The 17,012-nt window shown below is 43.4% G+C and overlaps 1 protein-coding gene across 1 annotated transcript; it reads left to right on the top strand.

Moving 5' to 3' along the window:
- Nucleotides 1-3,981: 3,981 nt before the first annotated feature.
- On the top strand, nt 3,982-15,809 carry spon2a (spondin 2a, extracellular matrix protein). Its single transcript, XM_068585947.1, has 6 exons — nt 3,982-4,101; nt 7,733-7,961; nt 9,843-10,063; nt 13,859-14,050; nt 14,398-14,569; nt 14,864-15,809. Exons 1-6 carry the CDS (start codon nt 4,093-4,095, stop codon nt 15,049-15,051), a joined length of 1,011 nt encoding a protein of 336 aa, XP_068442048.1. The 5' UTR covers nt 3,982-4,092; the 3' UTR covers nt 15,052-15,809.
- The last annotated feature ends 1,203 nt before the right edge of the window (nt 15,810-17,012 follow it).

Below are 17,012 nucleotides of genomic sequence, written 5' to 3'. Positions count from 1 at the left end.
TTCGAAAAAAAAGGATCTGTGCTTAATTATAGTGGTCAATAACATGGTGACAATTGATGCCAGCTGCCAGTATGCAGTCCCACTGATTACACTCTACATTTTGCCGTAAACAAAATTGTTTACTACTCCAGCTGGTCAGCTCTTTTATATGGCAACGAGGGGTTGAGCGGTGCCTGAAAGGCCACAGCTTCACAAGGGGGAAGACTAGATGGGGTGTACGGGAAAAGGGGCTTCTATGTAGACCCACAGGGCAGAGGAGGGCGGGGGATTATCGCCCCCAAAATTGCTACCACATGTGCATAACTAGGAGCCTACTCTTAAAATGGAGTGATGGTACTCAAAGCTGGAGTCCACTCGCTAGAGGCACCTCCAGGAGCTCGCGGGCTAAAGGCTGGCATCCTAAGGCGTAAGGACGCCGTGTTTTGGTTTGGTTGTGTTTATTGACTCCATGATAAGTGTCTTCGAGTACTTAGAAAAGCACAATATAAATAAAGATGTATGTTTTCTGTTTTTTTCATTATACAACCAATGATAATTGGTGGCGCTTTAAATTTTGTCAAAGAAACTGTCAATGCGAATGTCACAAATGTTAAGAGTAAAGACTAGTTAGTGAAAGAGTTTAGCAATAACATGGTCAGACCCGTGATGGAAAGTTAAAACAACCAATCACAAGCAAAGCAGCAGAACCAGAGATATACTTTTTAAATCTATCCATTGGTCTTCTCTTGTCAAAACCAGGCACCTACATTACCCATAATGCAACTCAATTACCTGCAGAGACTGTGGGCGTGTTATACTCGTTCTATGCGGCCTTGAGCCGAGATGAGTCGTGAGCTCCCGAGGTTTGGAAAGCTTACTTCTTTCGAACTTCACACACTCAAACTTGTAGTCTTCAACCCAACACATGTGGACTCTGGTGACATCACATGAGGCACAGCTCCCTCTGAAACCACAAAAAGTTTTGTACTTTTTTTTTTTTCCCCACATATGCAGTGGTATTGCCCGTGACCTGTAAACAGACTGTGATATGTTGATGTTCCCCTTTAATGGAGGTAATTTACTCTGATTACTTCTTTGTTTATATCTATGTTGTGGGTGATTATGAATGAGCTTTTCATACAGACCACTGTCCTCCCAACAAGACTCAAGGCTACAGCCATGCTTACTTGTAAATGCTAGTGTTTATCTTGTTGGTAATCAAATGCTAAATAGCTCCAACACAAAGTGAAGCTGAAGGGAATGTTATTAGTGTTGTTGGACATTTAGTGGACACAACTCTGCCCTTATGATAGTGCTGCTAAACTATTGTCACAGTATATACATATGTGTGTGTATATGTATATTGCATAACAACATGTGTATAGTATGTGTAGTTGAAAGAGGCCCGGGGTGCAAGGAATATTTTAACAGACCTGAATCACTGACACTTCAAACACACTCATTGCTTTCAGAGTCCTACATGAGATTGTTAAAAAAAAAAGTGTAGTGGAGCATCAGACACCTCTCCCAGTGTCGTACATTAACCCTGTCAGCCCCCTGCTGTGCAGCCAGATTTCTTTTTAATTTGTTTGTTTAGCACAAGAGAAGGATACGGAGGAGGGAGACTTGGAAGCCTCAGCTTCCATCAGGTCTGGAAACACACTGGTGAGACCGGCCAAATGGGAGTACCGGTTCCTGTGCTGCTGCTGGGTCGATAACGTCAGTAAACTGCTCTTTAAGATGGGTCCTCCTGCTTCGGTAACCTGCATTGGTTTGAGTGAGTGGGTCATTAAAAAAAAGAAGAAAACGACTCAAAGTGGGTCAAAGGTCATGAAAGATCACTTCACTGAGGTCAGAAGATGAGAACATCAACAAAGTAAAATGGTGTGTGTGTGTATGAGAGAGAGAGAGTTGGTACATACATGTCTGTGTGATGGATTAGTCTCAAGACGACCTATCCTACTTGGAAAGATCGTTCCACCAACTCCAAAGCAGAGTGGATAAATATTTGGTTGTGTTTGTAATAATAGAATATTATTCCAGCCAATGAATGATTCACATGTTGCGTCACCGGCGGACTGCAGCAGGTTTGTGCTCCTTTTAAAAAGATACTGCAGTGCATCTTCATTTGACCAGAACTCCGATTGAATTACAATAAAAGGCAAGTTATCTTGTTTATTTCCTTGTCATCTCATCCTTTGAAAAGCCTTTCAGTGTCTGTCTGTCTGAGGGGACGAGAGGGTTCGCTGTGGTGAAGCCTCAACGCTGGAGTGCGCATGGCCCCGGCCTCAACGCTCTGTGATTAGCTCAAGGTTTTCCTCTCATTGCTTCACTCACTTGGCTCGAGTGACATTGACGTGAGCACGTGGTTGACAGGAAGAAAACCTTCAGCTATCTTGGAGATTTGCACTGCTGTATCTGGTTTCCTCATGCAAGGCTGCGTGCGTGTGCATATGCTGAAGAGACTGGTTGAACTGTAAAAACTGTGTGTTTTCATCAATTCCCGCACAGGCTGGCAGGGACTTGAGTGGGTCCCAATGTCCTTTGACGTATGCCAGTTCGGATTATTCGCGGTTTGGTTTATGTACCCTGCGCTCACACAAACGCACACCTGTATCTGACAGTGCGTCAATGATGTTTCACATTAATGAGTCAATCTGGACACTGAGCTCACTGTCATTAATCAGTGGGCAGCAGCAGGGAAGTCTGGGTTTTTCCAATAACCTACTTTCCAGAAAGACAGACGGATGAAAGGACTGAATAACTGTTTTGGAGATGAAGACAGAGGAAAGAAATGGAGAGGAACAAATGGGTTTAATTGTTTTTTTGATTGTTTATGACTGCAGGACAAAGTCCAAATTGTTACCTGATCCACATCTAACCCCACTGCTCTTCTTCCCGCTCATTTCGTCTCCCCTGATTTCTGGAAGGCTCACAGCCATACAGTGACGTGGCTGAGCCGATTGAAAGGTTGGCAGAGTTGTCTTTTGGTTGTGGCTGATGTTAGCCAGGTCGACTGGATTGTGCAGATCTTTGGGCTCGCTGCGCTGCGTTACATCACAGCCATGACCTGAAGTAGATTGTTCTGTGCAATATTTGACTGCTTTGTTGTTTGCGTCATAGCAATGGATAATAAATGAGAAAAGTTCCTATAGATTTCACCCTCTCTCTCACACACACACACACACACACACACACACACACACACACACACACATGAACGCACACGCACACACTCCCATCTGAGCCTTGACATATTGATAAGTGAGCGGCACCCAGTAACAGAAACCTCCCTGGTTGTCCATGTGTGTACCAGCTGTGGGAACTGGTGACCACACAGCTCTGACACACACACACACACACACACACACACACACACACACTGACCAAGGGAAACAGGGTTCCTCGGCTGAGATCACAGCTGGATCTGGCACAGGTCAGAAATATTTGGAAACGGAAAAAGACGGCAACCATTAAATAAATCCTTGATCCTCTGCAATGTCCAATCAGTAAACGAACTGCAGAAATAAATGCCTGTGCTTCTGTCCAGACGCCACTCGTCTGTTATCCAGGTTGCATGTCTGTGCGTAAGCCCTATTTCTCATTTCTCTTTATTTTACTGCCATTATTCAGCAACCAAGACCATACACGTCTGACAGCGCGCTCAGAAAAACAGGGGTAAGAAAATACACAATGCTGAGTGGTGAATGTTAAGCGAGGCCAATGTGGTGTTGATTACCTTGTCAGCAATGAGGTTGCTGAGTTTACACAGCCACTCAAAGACTGGAGAGAGAAAGAAAGGCGAAAGATAGAGGGAGAGAAGAGAGGGACAGTGGAAGAGAGGAGTGAGGCTGTTAACTGCCTTTCCATACAAGGAGAGGTAGGGGGAGAAAAGAGGAGGGGGAGGAGAAAGCGAGAGGCAGCGAGAAAAAGAGAGGTAATATGAGGAGATACAATGAGAGCGAGAGAGCGAAGGGAGGAGGAGAGAAAGGAGATAAAGACGGAAGATAGAGGGATAAAGGCTGATAAGGCTGCACGAGACGGCAGCTTGGAGAGCTGTATCCTCTGTGAGATCCCAACAGTGTGATTCTGCTGCAGCTTCTCTCTCCGTCAATGACACAGGTAGGACACACACTAAGACTCCGTTCATTCTCCACTCAGCAGTCTGAGAGCCCACATGCAAGTGGGAGAGTGTTTTTAGATAGAGAAGACCCTCTGCGCTTGTGCCTTAACCTGTTTAACATAACTTCTTTTTTTATTAAACGCAAGCAGTGCAGAAATGTTCAGATTCCTTATGTAAGTAATACCACATTGCAAAAGTATTCCATCAGAAATAGAAGTTAAGTATACAATTTGTAAAGTGTGTTATGTAACTATTGCTGGAAAAATATACATAAACGTATCAAAAGTAAAAGTTGCAATTTCTGCAGAGTGCAAGATTTTCGATCGTTATATTATTATACTGTTAATATATTGACCTAAGTTATGGGGTTATTATGACTGATGCTTTCCCATGTAAGCAACATTTGAAGTCTAGCAGCAGTTCAAGGAGGAGACAGTTTAACTTATTGTATATGAGTGGTTAAAAAACACACAGCAGCATCATGTTTCAGAAATATAATACATGTTTTTGTAAAGTAACAAGTAAGTAAAGTTGTCAGTAAAAAAAAAAAAAAAAAGTAAATGGAAAGTACCACAAGATTGTCCCTTAAAGGATGAATATATGTTTCACCTTTTGATTGTACGCCTTGTTTGTTCTCATTGCATCCTTTGCAATGTTTTTTTTTTAAACACAAATCTACTGCCCCTGAATTCACATTTCATCTTCATGGACTTTTGTACATTTGCATCGGCAGCCGCTTCACCTTCAATGGTGCTATTTCTATGCAATATACAGGTAATGTATATACCAGCTCTGTCCATCCACACCGGTCTTCCTGCTGAATCTATGGCTATAGTTAAGTAATTCAGGTCAACCAAAATCTGCATGCCCTCCTTACTTTTCTCTTTTTGAACTGCTGCCTACAAGGTCACGAGTTTCCCCTCGTACAGGGAAAAGTCCAGTTTCCAACCCCCTGTTGTGATGCATGTCTGCCTATGTATGCATGAAGGTGAAGACGCTCATTCAAAACAGAGGGATGCATTTCTTTTCTCAGCCGACATCCCCAAAATTCACCACTTCCTCAACTAAAGATTTTTTTGGAAAAATCTTAGTGAAAACAACAAATTACCTCCCCGCCATCCCCTTGTTAAAAATGAACATACCTCCTGCTGTGTGCACAAATCTGTGCTTGTGCGTGCATACCGGCATGCCTGTGTATATGAGCTAAGACAAATGTGTGTATTATCTCTGCATGAGTCTGCTGTAATTACACAGTGAAGGTGCCCATGGGGAGGCAGCCGCCATATTTGGCTCCGCGCCACATCCCCTAGTTTTATTGTGGCTTGTGCCTAAAAAACTGCTGCGTGTGTCGGTCTATGTTGACTGATGAGAGCAGGTCTGTGTGGCGGGACTGCATGTATGTGTGAGAGTGTAAACTTCATATCCATGGAAAATAAGTGTCTGCCTCTCTATGCATCCATAAATGCCATACAATATTTCAATATTACTGGATGCGCCTGCAGACATCAGCTGGTCCCTGTGTGTGCTGATAAAGTTCAGTGTGTCAGTGTGGGAATTCAAGAAATGTCTCTTTCGTGTGTTATAGTGTCAGTGTGACAAGTTCAGAGGGGTGGTCCAAGGGTTCACTGAACCAAAGTAGATTAGGGTTATCTGACGAATGATTGTTATGGCGGCCATTAACAGGCCGCACAGTATATCAGAAAGCAATCATTTTGAGGAAGATCATGTGTTCAGTGTGTGCTGTGTATTGACAGCTTAACACACCCATCCTCCTTGTCTGGAATGTGTGTGTAAACAAAGTCAACTTTGCAACAGGGCTGACCTCATTTTCTATCCGAAAACTTAGTTAACGGAGCAGACGGCACAGCAGCAGTTAAGATCACGTACTGATGTGAAAAACCTCCGGCTCCATGCGGTGAACTTCCATTAACCCAAGCTCACGAATACAAAAAGAGCAGAAGAAACAGAACTAGTTGCATGAATAAGCATTACAACCCGGATCTATCCGCCTCCTGCAGAGCAGCGCTGTTGAAGCCATTGAGATGATCCGATGACTGAGCAGTGAGATCAAAGCTGGGCTCTGTGTCTCTATACTCAAGGTATTTTTATGGCTGGCAGTTAAAACTGTACAGTGGTTAATATACATTTAATGGAGACAGGGAATTGATAAAACACTCTGTGACATATAAGGCTGCAGTCAGAAAATGGTCGGAGTTTTGCGGCTACATTGGAAGACTAATATTATCTGACCTCTGAAAATAGACTTCAGGGACAATGTGCAGCTGGACATGATTGTTATGTGCGTACGCTGTGTGGGTGTGTGTGCACGTGTGGGTGTGTTTGCGCGCACATGTGTGTTATTGTGTGCCCAAATTTAACTGTCTGCATTCTGCAGCTGCTTGGGGGTTTAGTTATAGTGTAGTAACCCATAGAAACGCCACACAAGGCTGCAGCCACGAAACATCATGCTCCCGCTCTGTGACACACAAACACAGAGAAATGTGTCGGCCTTATCACAAACGTTCACCTTAGAGTTAATACATTTGCCAAGGTAATACGAAGATGGTCAAACATCATTTTTGGAGTGCCTTTTTGACCAAAAGTATTTTAAAAAGTAAGTGGGAGACCTGCAAATTTGGTAGACACATCACTTCCATACGTCACGTCACGTATTTAATTCATGCGAAATTATTTTTTATAGAATCAATAAAACTGTGTCACCCCGATGCCAAATTACTTCTGGTTGTTTCCATGGATATTTTACAGCTCACATTTTGAATACAGCCTCAAAAACAAGTCTGGAATAAATTAACAATGGAGCATTTGTTGCGGCGCCTTCAAAGATTCTCCCACACAAACGAATCGCCTGCCTGGTTCAATTGCTGGAGAGCACAGGAGGGATGATAATACGGGGGTAGAGGTTGAAGAGGAGTTTGAGATTAAAGGATGCGTGTTCAGAGGTAATGCTAATTAATAATAATCATGACCATGCCACGCGTCTCCTCTCTGGAGGGGATAAGTAGCATGGCCATGATTTACCTTCATCTCCTGCAGCAACGTCTTCAAGCAAAAACTGAACTGAAATGTGTTCTTATAATGCAGGTGCCATCCCCCCTTCTGCCTCTCTTAATAGAGTGAGATTATGAGTCAGCCGCCGGTGGTCAGTGGATGGTCAGGCGGTGAGGTCAGTAGAGCAGCAGAGCAGACAGGATCAGAGACGTCGTCCCTGGCCTAGAATAAAACAACAGCGATGCTATGGCAGACATTACATGACCTATTTTGCCGTGTAGCCATAGATCGTCTGTGGACCAACACACAGGGGAATCTCAGCTTATTTTTCATTCAAAGCCGCCGGTGTCAATAATAGCTTTAATCATTTTTGTTCTTTGGTAAAGTGGATCTGAGAGTGTGGAATTTCCCCCTTAGTGATTTTCCATGATTGTCTGGGTTTGGTTTCCTTAATGTTCATGTTAAGATCCTTTCATTTGCTTGCTGATAGACAATGGTTACAAGCCAACCGTGCTTCTGACAGACCTTTTCAGCAGCTTTTGATTATAGAATATTCCACATGTTTAATGGTATTAAAGGAAACTCTTTCCCAACCATTTTTCATTTCTCCATTTCTTTCAGATGATGTCATCAGATCACCTGACCTGTGGTTGGCTGCAGCAGCTACTCGTTGTACTTTTGAAGCTTTGTCTCACTTTTGCTGGGCCTTTGCGGCCACTCAATGGGACAGACTGCACAGCCAAGGGTCCGGCTTCCTACATACTGGTCTTTACAGGTCACTGGAGCCCACAGGCGTTCCCCAAGCAGTATCCGCTGTTCCGGCCCCCTGCACAGTGGTCCAAGCTCATAGGTGAGAAAGACAGCCAAGGAAGTTGGTTATTCAAAAATCTGCTATTTCTTATGGAAAGTTTTACGCCTGGTAATCCATTGAATTTTGACGGTTATTTCAGACTTGTCCACCGTAAGTCAAAATTTACCCATGCATTGTTTCTGTGAGAAAGAGGTCACAGAGCTTGGACAGAGATGGTGACCACAGTGAGATGAAGAGACACTGATCTTCAACTAAAGACAGATGTTTGGCTCCCCATCATGTGTCAGAGGTCTAGTTCCTCATTGTCAGTATCCACGTATGCACACAGACACATACACGGGGTAGAGTGATGTTAATAGAGCAATAAGAAAGACAGTCTAAATGCTACCAGATGGGGTTTTCTTCAACTTCTGTCCGGCCATATCTTTATATTTCTCTATTTATTCCCACATTTCTGTTGGTTTACCACAGTGTTGGCGGTAAACACTGGAGTAGTGGTTTCAGGGCGGGTGAAGGTGGGTGATGATAGTTGGGGTGTGGTGGTGTCTGACCGCTTACCTCAGAGCCAGGAGGAGGAAAAGAAGAAGCAATTCAGGCCCCTTTATTCTGCTTTTGTATCCCCAAGCCATGGAGCATGGGATGGTTGGCAGATGTTTGTACATTTGTGTGCTTGTATGTGTGTATGTGTGTGTGTATGCTGGACTGCTCTCGTGCATCACTGTCTGCGGCGGCCGTGGCTTTGTCTGGTTTCCCGTTCTTCCAATGGTGCCCTGCTGCTCTGCCAGAGGATGATGTGCTACTAACTCCGTATAGAGACAGGCACCGGAGATTCTGATCACCCACAATGGCTTTTAACGCGTGTCCCCTCCCCTCAAGGCATGGGAACAAATTGACCAGAAAAACACAGCGGCCTCAATGGGCTGACAGTCTGCTGGTAAGGGACATAATAAATGTTGGAAATGGAGGTTATCACAGCACAAAGAAAAGCATAACCTGTCGAGGGCAATGGTTGTGTGTCACTTAACTGTGGAGACCTGGGGGTGAGGAACCAAGGACACTGCCAGAGGAAAGAGGGAATGGAGTTCGTCATGGCTCAAAACAAAAATAAACGCAAGCAATTTAGGTGGGCTTTAACTTCTTGGTGGGGCCTAAACGTGACGTGTTATCGAGTTTCAAGGTCCTGATGCTTGTGGGAAATTTGTTAGGATGGAAATGCAATTAAGTGCGTAAGTAATGGCAGTTTGTAGAGAAACAAGATAGTGTGTGAAGTGTGCTGGGCAGGTTGTGTGTGTGGCTCAGTGCAATGTGTGTGTTAATACATGTGTCAAGAGCGTTTAAGTACAACTGCATGGTTGTGTATGTGTGCCTGTACACAGCTCTGAAAAGTGAGGTAAGGCAGAACCATCAGAGCATTTGTCAGCGTGTTTCTGGCTAACCTTAATCTGCCCTTAAAACCACTGGCCCAGGCAAGTGGCTGTGTGGGTTTCAATGTGGCGCTCCAGAACCTGCGGTGCTAACAGTTCAACCTAAATCATTCTCTGGATTCTCAACCAGTTTCAAAGATAACCCAAACTAAATATCAAAATTTTAAGCAAATGTCTGTGGTCCAGAAGGTGGTGAAAACGTAATGAAGGTAAACTCCTAACCTATCTATTGTCAGCTTACATCTGTGTATCAGTGATTCAAAGGAGAAAAGATGTAACTGTTAAAGTGCAATAATGCCAATGCATGCGGGCCATTTCTTCAGAATTGTCTGTTCAATTGCAGGATGTAGGCGGCAGCCGAAGAAATACTACATACATGCTCCACCGTGGAAATGATCTCACCGTCTGGCTGAGGCTCTGTGGTACTTCATTGACATTGATATGCATTCCAGTGAATAAGCATCTTACTCCTGTCTTCTCCTCGTTCTCCCTTAAGCGGTCAGCCATAATCGCCATTTTCGGCTGTGGGAGCTTGGTACTCCAGCTAGTGCAGGGGTAAAGAGCTTTTCCGAGATCGGGGTGACGGTGGAGCTGATGAAGGAGGCCAAGGAGGCTAGGAAGAGACGCGCGGTTGGCGCCATGTACCGAACAGCCGGCATCCCTAACGGCATTGGGCACAGCTCCACGGAGTTGCTCATGCAGCCCCGGGGCTCCCTGGTAAGCAGAAATAAAACTTAAGTAGAACCAGTACTCATTCACAAAATCAAACACATGCTCAGACACAGTAAGTCACTATGTCTGACTAAACCTACTCAGTCATCTGGTGACCTGGGCCTCCCCATGACGTCGTCCGTCCGCTCCGACCAAACACACTTCTTTCCACGATCCAATCAGACTATGTTTAGCCCAAGTGCTGAAGCCATGCAGCCACAAACACCCCAACCATCCTTCGCGGTCTGCACTCTGTCTGCTGCCTGTCCAACTGAACTCTCAAACTCGGGGTTACGGGCCTGAGATTAAGTTTAGCAAAATAAATAGCTTGACAATTTGGGGAACACATTTTTCCACTTTTTTTTTTCCGAGAGTTAGATGAAACGCTTGAGATCACTTATGTGTGTGTGAAGTATGGCGAGCAGCCGGTTAGCTGAGCCTTGCATTAAGAGTGGAAACGGGAAAGCAGATAGTATGGCTTTGTACAGCAGCAACAGAATCTGCCAACCAGCACCTCTAATGATGACTAATTAATATGTTATATCTTGGTTGTTGAAGTAAAATTCCATGATGTCGCGTTATGTGCTGGACTATCTGTTTTCCTGGCACAGTCACTTTCTGGGAACGACTAAGGTCTCCTATTATCTCATATTTAAGGTTGATAAATTTGCTGAGAAATGTGGACTTCTGGGTTGCATTCTCTATGTCCAACTACGGTACAAAGTGTATCGTTACTGGACTACAGGGTACCACTGCTGCGGAATAGTGAGTAAGTCCGGGGGAAAAGGTCATGGTCAGACTCGCTAAATTTGGTCCTTGGGCTTCAACAAAGGCAAAGGATTTGAGGTAGGCATGAGTTATGGCACTGTGGAAAAAAGTCTCATACCATTCAGATTTAAACTAGAAATGAACTATTCGCCCTTTGACAGCTGGGATCGGCTCCAGCGCCCCGCGACCCTAATGAGGATAAGCGGTTAAGATAATGGATGGATGGATGAACTATTCCTTTATATATTAAGAATATGTACCTGATGAACATGGGATAAAACGGAGCAGAGGAAAGGTAGACATTCACTGGAGTTTTTAGAAATAGGTGTGGGCCTGCATGAAAGTCTGGTGACCTACATTTGTTTATTGGTTATTCCACTGCCTGAACCCGGGGGCCCTTAAAAATCATAAACAACCCTGTCGGAGGGCATCTTTGGTAAGTACTTGTCATGGACAGCAGCTTAACAGCTTTTCATCTAGGTGCATGATGTCTGTGCCTGCTTTTAAATTGGTCCATCTGTTTTTAGATCGGTGGACAGAGTGCAAAAATAAGCAGGTTATGAGTATTGTGTGTGTTTTGAACGTGACAATGACAGACTGACTGATGTGAACGTGTTAACGGCTTCATCTGCTATTCTGCTTTTCTATCAGTCTCTCCCTCTCTCCCTCTCTCTCCCCCCCCCCCCTTCCCCTCTCCCTCTCTCCCTCTCTCACATAAATCCCATGCTTTTTGTCTTGCCCACAAACCAAAACATTCATACGCAATGCCCCAAAAATCCCAAACACAAATGATTCCTATCTCCATATTCATGAGCCTTCTGCGATTGCTGTTAAACGTGTAATTCAAAGCAGACAGATCCTGGCAAGTAAGTACCACTCAGGAACCAACTGCCATTACTCTTAAAGTATCCGTATCAGTGGCACCAATAGGAAAATATGACAACAACAACTGAGCATTAAAGTGCTAGTGCGACTGGACTGAGTGCCTGTTTTTAAGGTCTCTCCAGGACAACGCAGAAGATTAGCTGTGATGAAAAAAAAGTGAAAAGGATAAAACTGTCCTTGCTCTAGAGATACTTCCTGGCCTGTGTATTGAAACCAACATGGACTGATCAAGCCACTGACGTGGGATACCCCTGAGTCGACATGCTCGCCGAGTGGCCCAATGGATATAGCAGGACGGGACTTCTTGGAAAAACCGCTGTTTGAAAGGAGCCTGAAAGGACAAGAGGAGGGAGGGATGTTAGGAGAGGGGGCGGGAGGAAGGAAGGAAGGAGGGGATCAGTGGATGATTCTAAAAAGCAACAGAGCTGCTTCTGATTTGGTTTCTTCTGCCGTGCGTCAAAGGCAAGAAACAGACCCCATGTGTCATACTGACACTACCTGCCTGTCTCCTGTCCCGAGTGGTCTTTTGCTCCTGGCGAACTGGTTTGAAGTTTGTTCCAGCACTCTTCTATCCAACGCTCTCTGTTTGACTCCAGGCCACCCATTCCAAGCTGTCCAAAGCTTTCCAAGCCCACCCATCCTACCTCAAGTGAATGAGGCGTTTTTTTTTTTTTTTAAATGTGCTGTTTTCTGGTCTTCTGCCACCTCAGCGTGTGCTGACCCCCAGGCCACTTCCTGTATGAGGTCACTAGCTCTCAGGAAACATCCATCACAGAGGAGACACTGTCTAACCCTGCACAGGAAACTGAGTGGGTGCATGTATGCGCAGTGCACACAGTCTCTTGTGCCTGCATTTATAAGTTACACAGTTTATAAATCCTGACATCATTAGTGTGTGTGTGTGTATGTATCTTACAAGCTCATTTCCTTACCGTTAACTTAATACATTCTACAAACAACAGATATCAACAGACAGGGGCAGCATAACACATAATACTGCGGTGAGGTACATTACTTGAAGACCAGTTGACGTTGTTTTTTACTTTAATGATTTTTCCACTACTTTTCTACTTATCCCGAGTGCTGCAGTTAGACCTTTGACTGGAGCCAGAATAATAACCACAGCTGTGCTTTGATTGCATATCACAGCATTTTCTTTATAGCTTAATTTTGCAGTTACAATTTGACAAAGTCAATAAAGACAAGAAAACTAAATTAGCTCATCAGTTCAAAAACAATATTTACACAGCAACACAGATGAAACAATCTTAAGGGAAAAAAAAACATATGAAGAAAGAAAAATAAAGTAACAAGAGACCATCTTGTGATGATATCACACCAGCCGCAAAGTCAAATTGGGCGAAGGGCAACACTTCCTATTCCTATTACTTGGACCACACCCATCTTCACTTTGCTCCCAACTACACACCTGTCAAGATAACTTTCTGACCGCATTTACACTGTTGTGATGCTGTCGCAGTGACAAAATCTGTCCACAGAGAGACAGAAACGCAAACACCTGGCAAAGAACTCAAACCCTCTTCTGTTTCTGTGGTAGTTCCTATTACAGCCAATGTCTCCACGACCTCCATTTGCCATGATGATACACCCACACACTCACAAGATGAAAACAATACCAACTTGTAACCCGTATAAATACCTGGTAACTTGCAGCTTTGTGAGGCTGTACTTTGGCAGTGTTCACATGCCGATGTTCGGCCATGAACCTGGATGAAAAGTTGAGGGATCATCAGCGTAATAAATTTGGAGAAGAACATATATGTTGACATACGAATGTCATAGCAATACATCCACTAATTGTTAAGATATTTCAGTCCGGAGTGATAGCGAACAGACATTACATTCCTAAAGCCACGCCTCTCGCTTGGCCACAAAGACAACCTGCCTGATCATTTTAAAGCACTTAACGGCCATGCTACCCAATTAGTTGTATTATGCTTGCCATCGATTGATTCATTCTTCATTGACTTATGAAGTAATTTAGGTGAACTAAAGTACATTATCTGTGTATTTCTTTCATCTAAATCATTTATTCTCTGTTTATTGTCTCTCTTCACTGTAAAATAAATGTTCCTCTTGGACATTAACGCTTCATCTAACAGCCTTCTCTCTTTCTCTGACCGACAGTTGTCCTTGATGGTGAAGATTATACCCAGCCCTGACTGGTTTGTTGGTGTGGACAGCATAAACCTCTGTGAGGGCAGCCAGTGGAAACAGGAAGTGACCATTGACCTCCACCCTTATGATGCAGGGACCGACAGTGGATTCACTTTCTCTTCTCCTAACTTCCCCACAAGCCCCCAAGAAAACATCACAAAGGTGAGGTCTCACAACGTTCACAGGTACAAAAACTATCATCGGTTCATACGTTGACTTCATTTAGTCATTCCCTCCATGGTGAGGCAAAGCAAGGTCCTCACCTTATACTTAAAATAGGTTACCAGTGTGGGAATGGGTCGCCATTCTTAGCTGTCTGCACAAATGATTACTTGGTGGCCCTCATGCCTGACCTGAAGTGATTTGAGTAAAGAGGGCCTCTCTTACATAGTAGACCAGCTATCCTTTCCCAGCATGGGTTTAAAGTGGATTATTGTGTATTTGAAATTGTGTTGAGAATCGGCTCTCCTGATGAATTTTGCCTGACAGTTCTTTGCTGACTTGCTCAGATCACATCTGAGTTGCCGAACCATCCAGCCAACTCCTTCTGCTATCCACGTTTAAAGGAGCTTCCACCGATTGCCAGCATAAGGATCACTCAGCAGAGCAGATCATCTGACCGTCAAATCCTTATGTCCAATCATATCCTGCCAAACTCGATCAATCCCCAGCGCTTCTCTGGTAAGTTCCCGTACATCCGTGATACATAAACATGTCACCTGGAAGTTAATGATGATGGTTTTAAATGACTGCAGGAGCACAGACAAAAAGCCATCCCAAATGCTATTTCATAGATTTGTATTACATGAAAGTTATAATATGATCTTCCCTAAACAGTTCTACACAGCTTATAATAAAAAAACACATAGTAATATTCAAACAGCCCTTATTTATGCAGAGATTAGTACTTCTTAACTCTTTGCCTTTTTCTCTTTCGTACTGTATTCTTCTCGCACCTCTTTCTTCTCGATTCAGCGACACCGTTGGACTGTGAAGTGTCTCTCTGGTCATCCTGGGGTTTGTGTCTTGGTCCCTGCTCCAGAGGTGGTGTCCGCCACCGCACACGTTACATCCTTTTGCGGCCGGCCAACGCTGGCGTCCCGTGCCCGGAGCTGGAGGAACAGGCTGAATGCGTATCACACAGCTGCATGAGACTCCAGTAACTCACCGGGTGCACAACACAGATACTGCCAGAGTATTCAGCACTGGGACTCACTGCTGGGAACTGATACATGTTGCTGATAATGCAATGGATATTTTGGGTTTGTCACAGTCAAATTGTGGAAATTAAAGACCTGCTGCCTTTCCTGTGCAGCCAGTTAGTATTGGAGTGTACCCTACTCTGGATGTATTGTAATGACAATAAAGGGATTGTGAAGCCTGAGTGTAACAGGAGGTTGGGCAGTTAATTCATGTTAACACTTTAAATGTTCTGATAAAGTGTGAGTTTTCATCAATTGTCATGGATGCAGAATAGAAAAATTGAGGGGAAGATGAATAAGAAATGTGTCACCTCAAAGACCTTTTTGAGATTTCTTATGGTTTATTCGTCATCAACATATGCATTGAATCTGTACACTGATAGTAGCGCACCATAATCACAACAGAGTCCTTGCACATTGTGCATACTTTTACGGGCACACAGGGATTCGTTTACACAGGGAACCTATACATGCTTGGCACATACAGCTCTTTCAAAATAACCTCACACCCCGATTTATAAATATCACCTTTCACAAGAAACACCTAATACCTGACGTGAGGCTTGGAAATAGCCTAAAGAAGCCGGCCTATTTTATAATAAGATGTTTTTTTAGAAAGGTTTTTATGAAAAGAAAAGGTAAATATTTGTATTGTTATTATCTCTTTTAATATTTTAATGTGTAGATTTTGTATATACTGTATGATGTATCTTATCTTGTATCACTCATGAATAAATAAGGAGGTGTGTTTTTCAAATAGAAAACTTCTGCATTACTTTGTTCTCCATATAACTTTTCAGTTTGAAAATGTCATTATGTAAAAGCTTTATTTAAAACTCTTGAAAGAACAAAAAAGATTCGTGATTTGCACGGTGCCAGTAATACATTATGAAGTAAATTTAGTTTTGAATACCGAAACATAATTTGACCAGTAGTGACACTTCTTTATTTGTGTGCAAAGAACTCCCAGCTTAAATGTAAAAATACATAGCAATAAATAACACAGTGTGAAAAAGTTATGATGCCTTATATTCATTAAAATAGAACTGAAAGTTCTACATATTTATAGATGAAAATCATATTTATTACACAATATCTCTCTATTCTAAACTTTGATAACTCAGTGCTTCATGGTCCAATGTGCTGATTTCTTTGTGGTAACCTATTTATAAAATTAATGAATGAATGTCTGAACGTAAATCAACTTTTCTACTAATATGGATGACAATAATTCACTCTGGCAGAATGTCCCTTGATATATTGACAAGTTTCACCGCTGCACTGCATTGAAGAGTTTGTGGCAGTGTAGCACCTCCTAGTGGTCACAAACAACAACAACAACAACAACAACAACAACAACAACAACAACAATACTCCTACCACCACTGTGCTACTATTTATACGAGGAACGTCTGCTCTTTTGAGGAGGTCAAAATGTGAAACACCTTCGCTCCAGAACTCAAAACTCATCACATCAGGAAATACAAAGAGCGAAGAGTGCTAGGTAAGATGTATATTGCTTGTGTTTTATATAATTCTATAATGTGTGTGTATATATATATATATATATATATATATATATATATACACACACACACACACACACACACACACACACACAGACACCTATGGCGTTTTAGACATAGGCCTTCAATGAGTACCGTATAGTCCACATCATGGGCGGACTGGGAGGAAAAAGTGTTCCTGGAGTTTCTGTCGCAGACCGACACACTCAATTCAGGACGCGTTCCTACAGTACGCCCGCTACACGGCTCCACCACGGGCATACGGGGCATAGGGACTGACCCACGGAGCCCTCCACATGACGAGAAAAAACAAACAAACAAGAGACGCCATGAACAAGGTGTGAGGTGCAAGGTGTGCGCCGCGTGTCTCGGCCCTCACTTTCACCACAGGCACAG

The sequence above is a fragment of the Clinocottus analis genome, unplaced genomic scaffold (genome assembly GCF_023055335.1).
Source record: "Clinocottus analis isolate CAN_PGR_092001 unplaced genomic scaffold, fCliAna1.0.p SCAF_10, whole genome shotgun sequence".
NCBI classification, from domain to species: domain Eukaryota; kingdom Metazoa; phylum Chordata; class Actinopteri; order Perciformes; family Cottidae; genus Clinocottus; species Clinocottus analis.
Note: the sequence above shows the minus strand (reverse complement) of the source record. Positions and strands in the feature narration are given on the sequence as shown.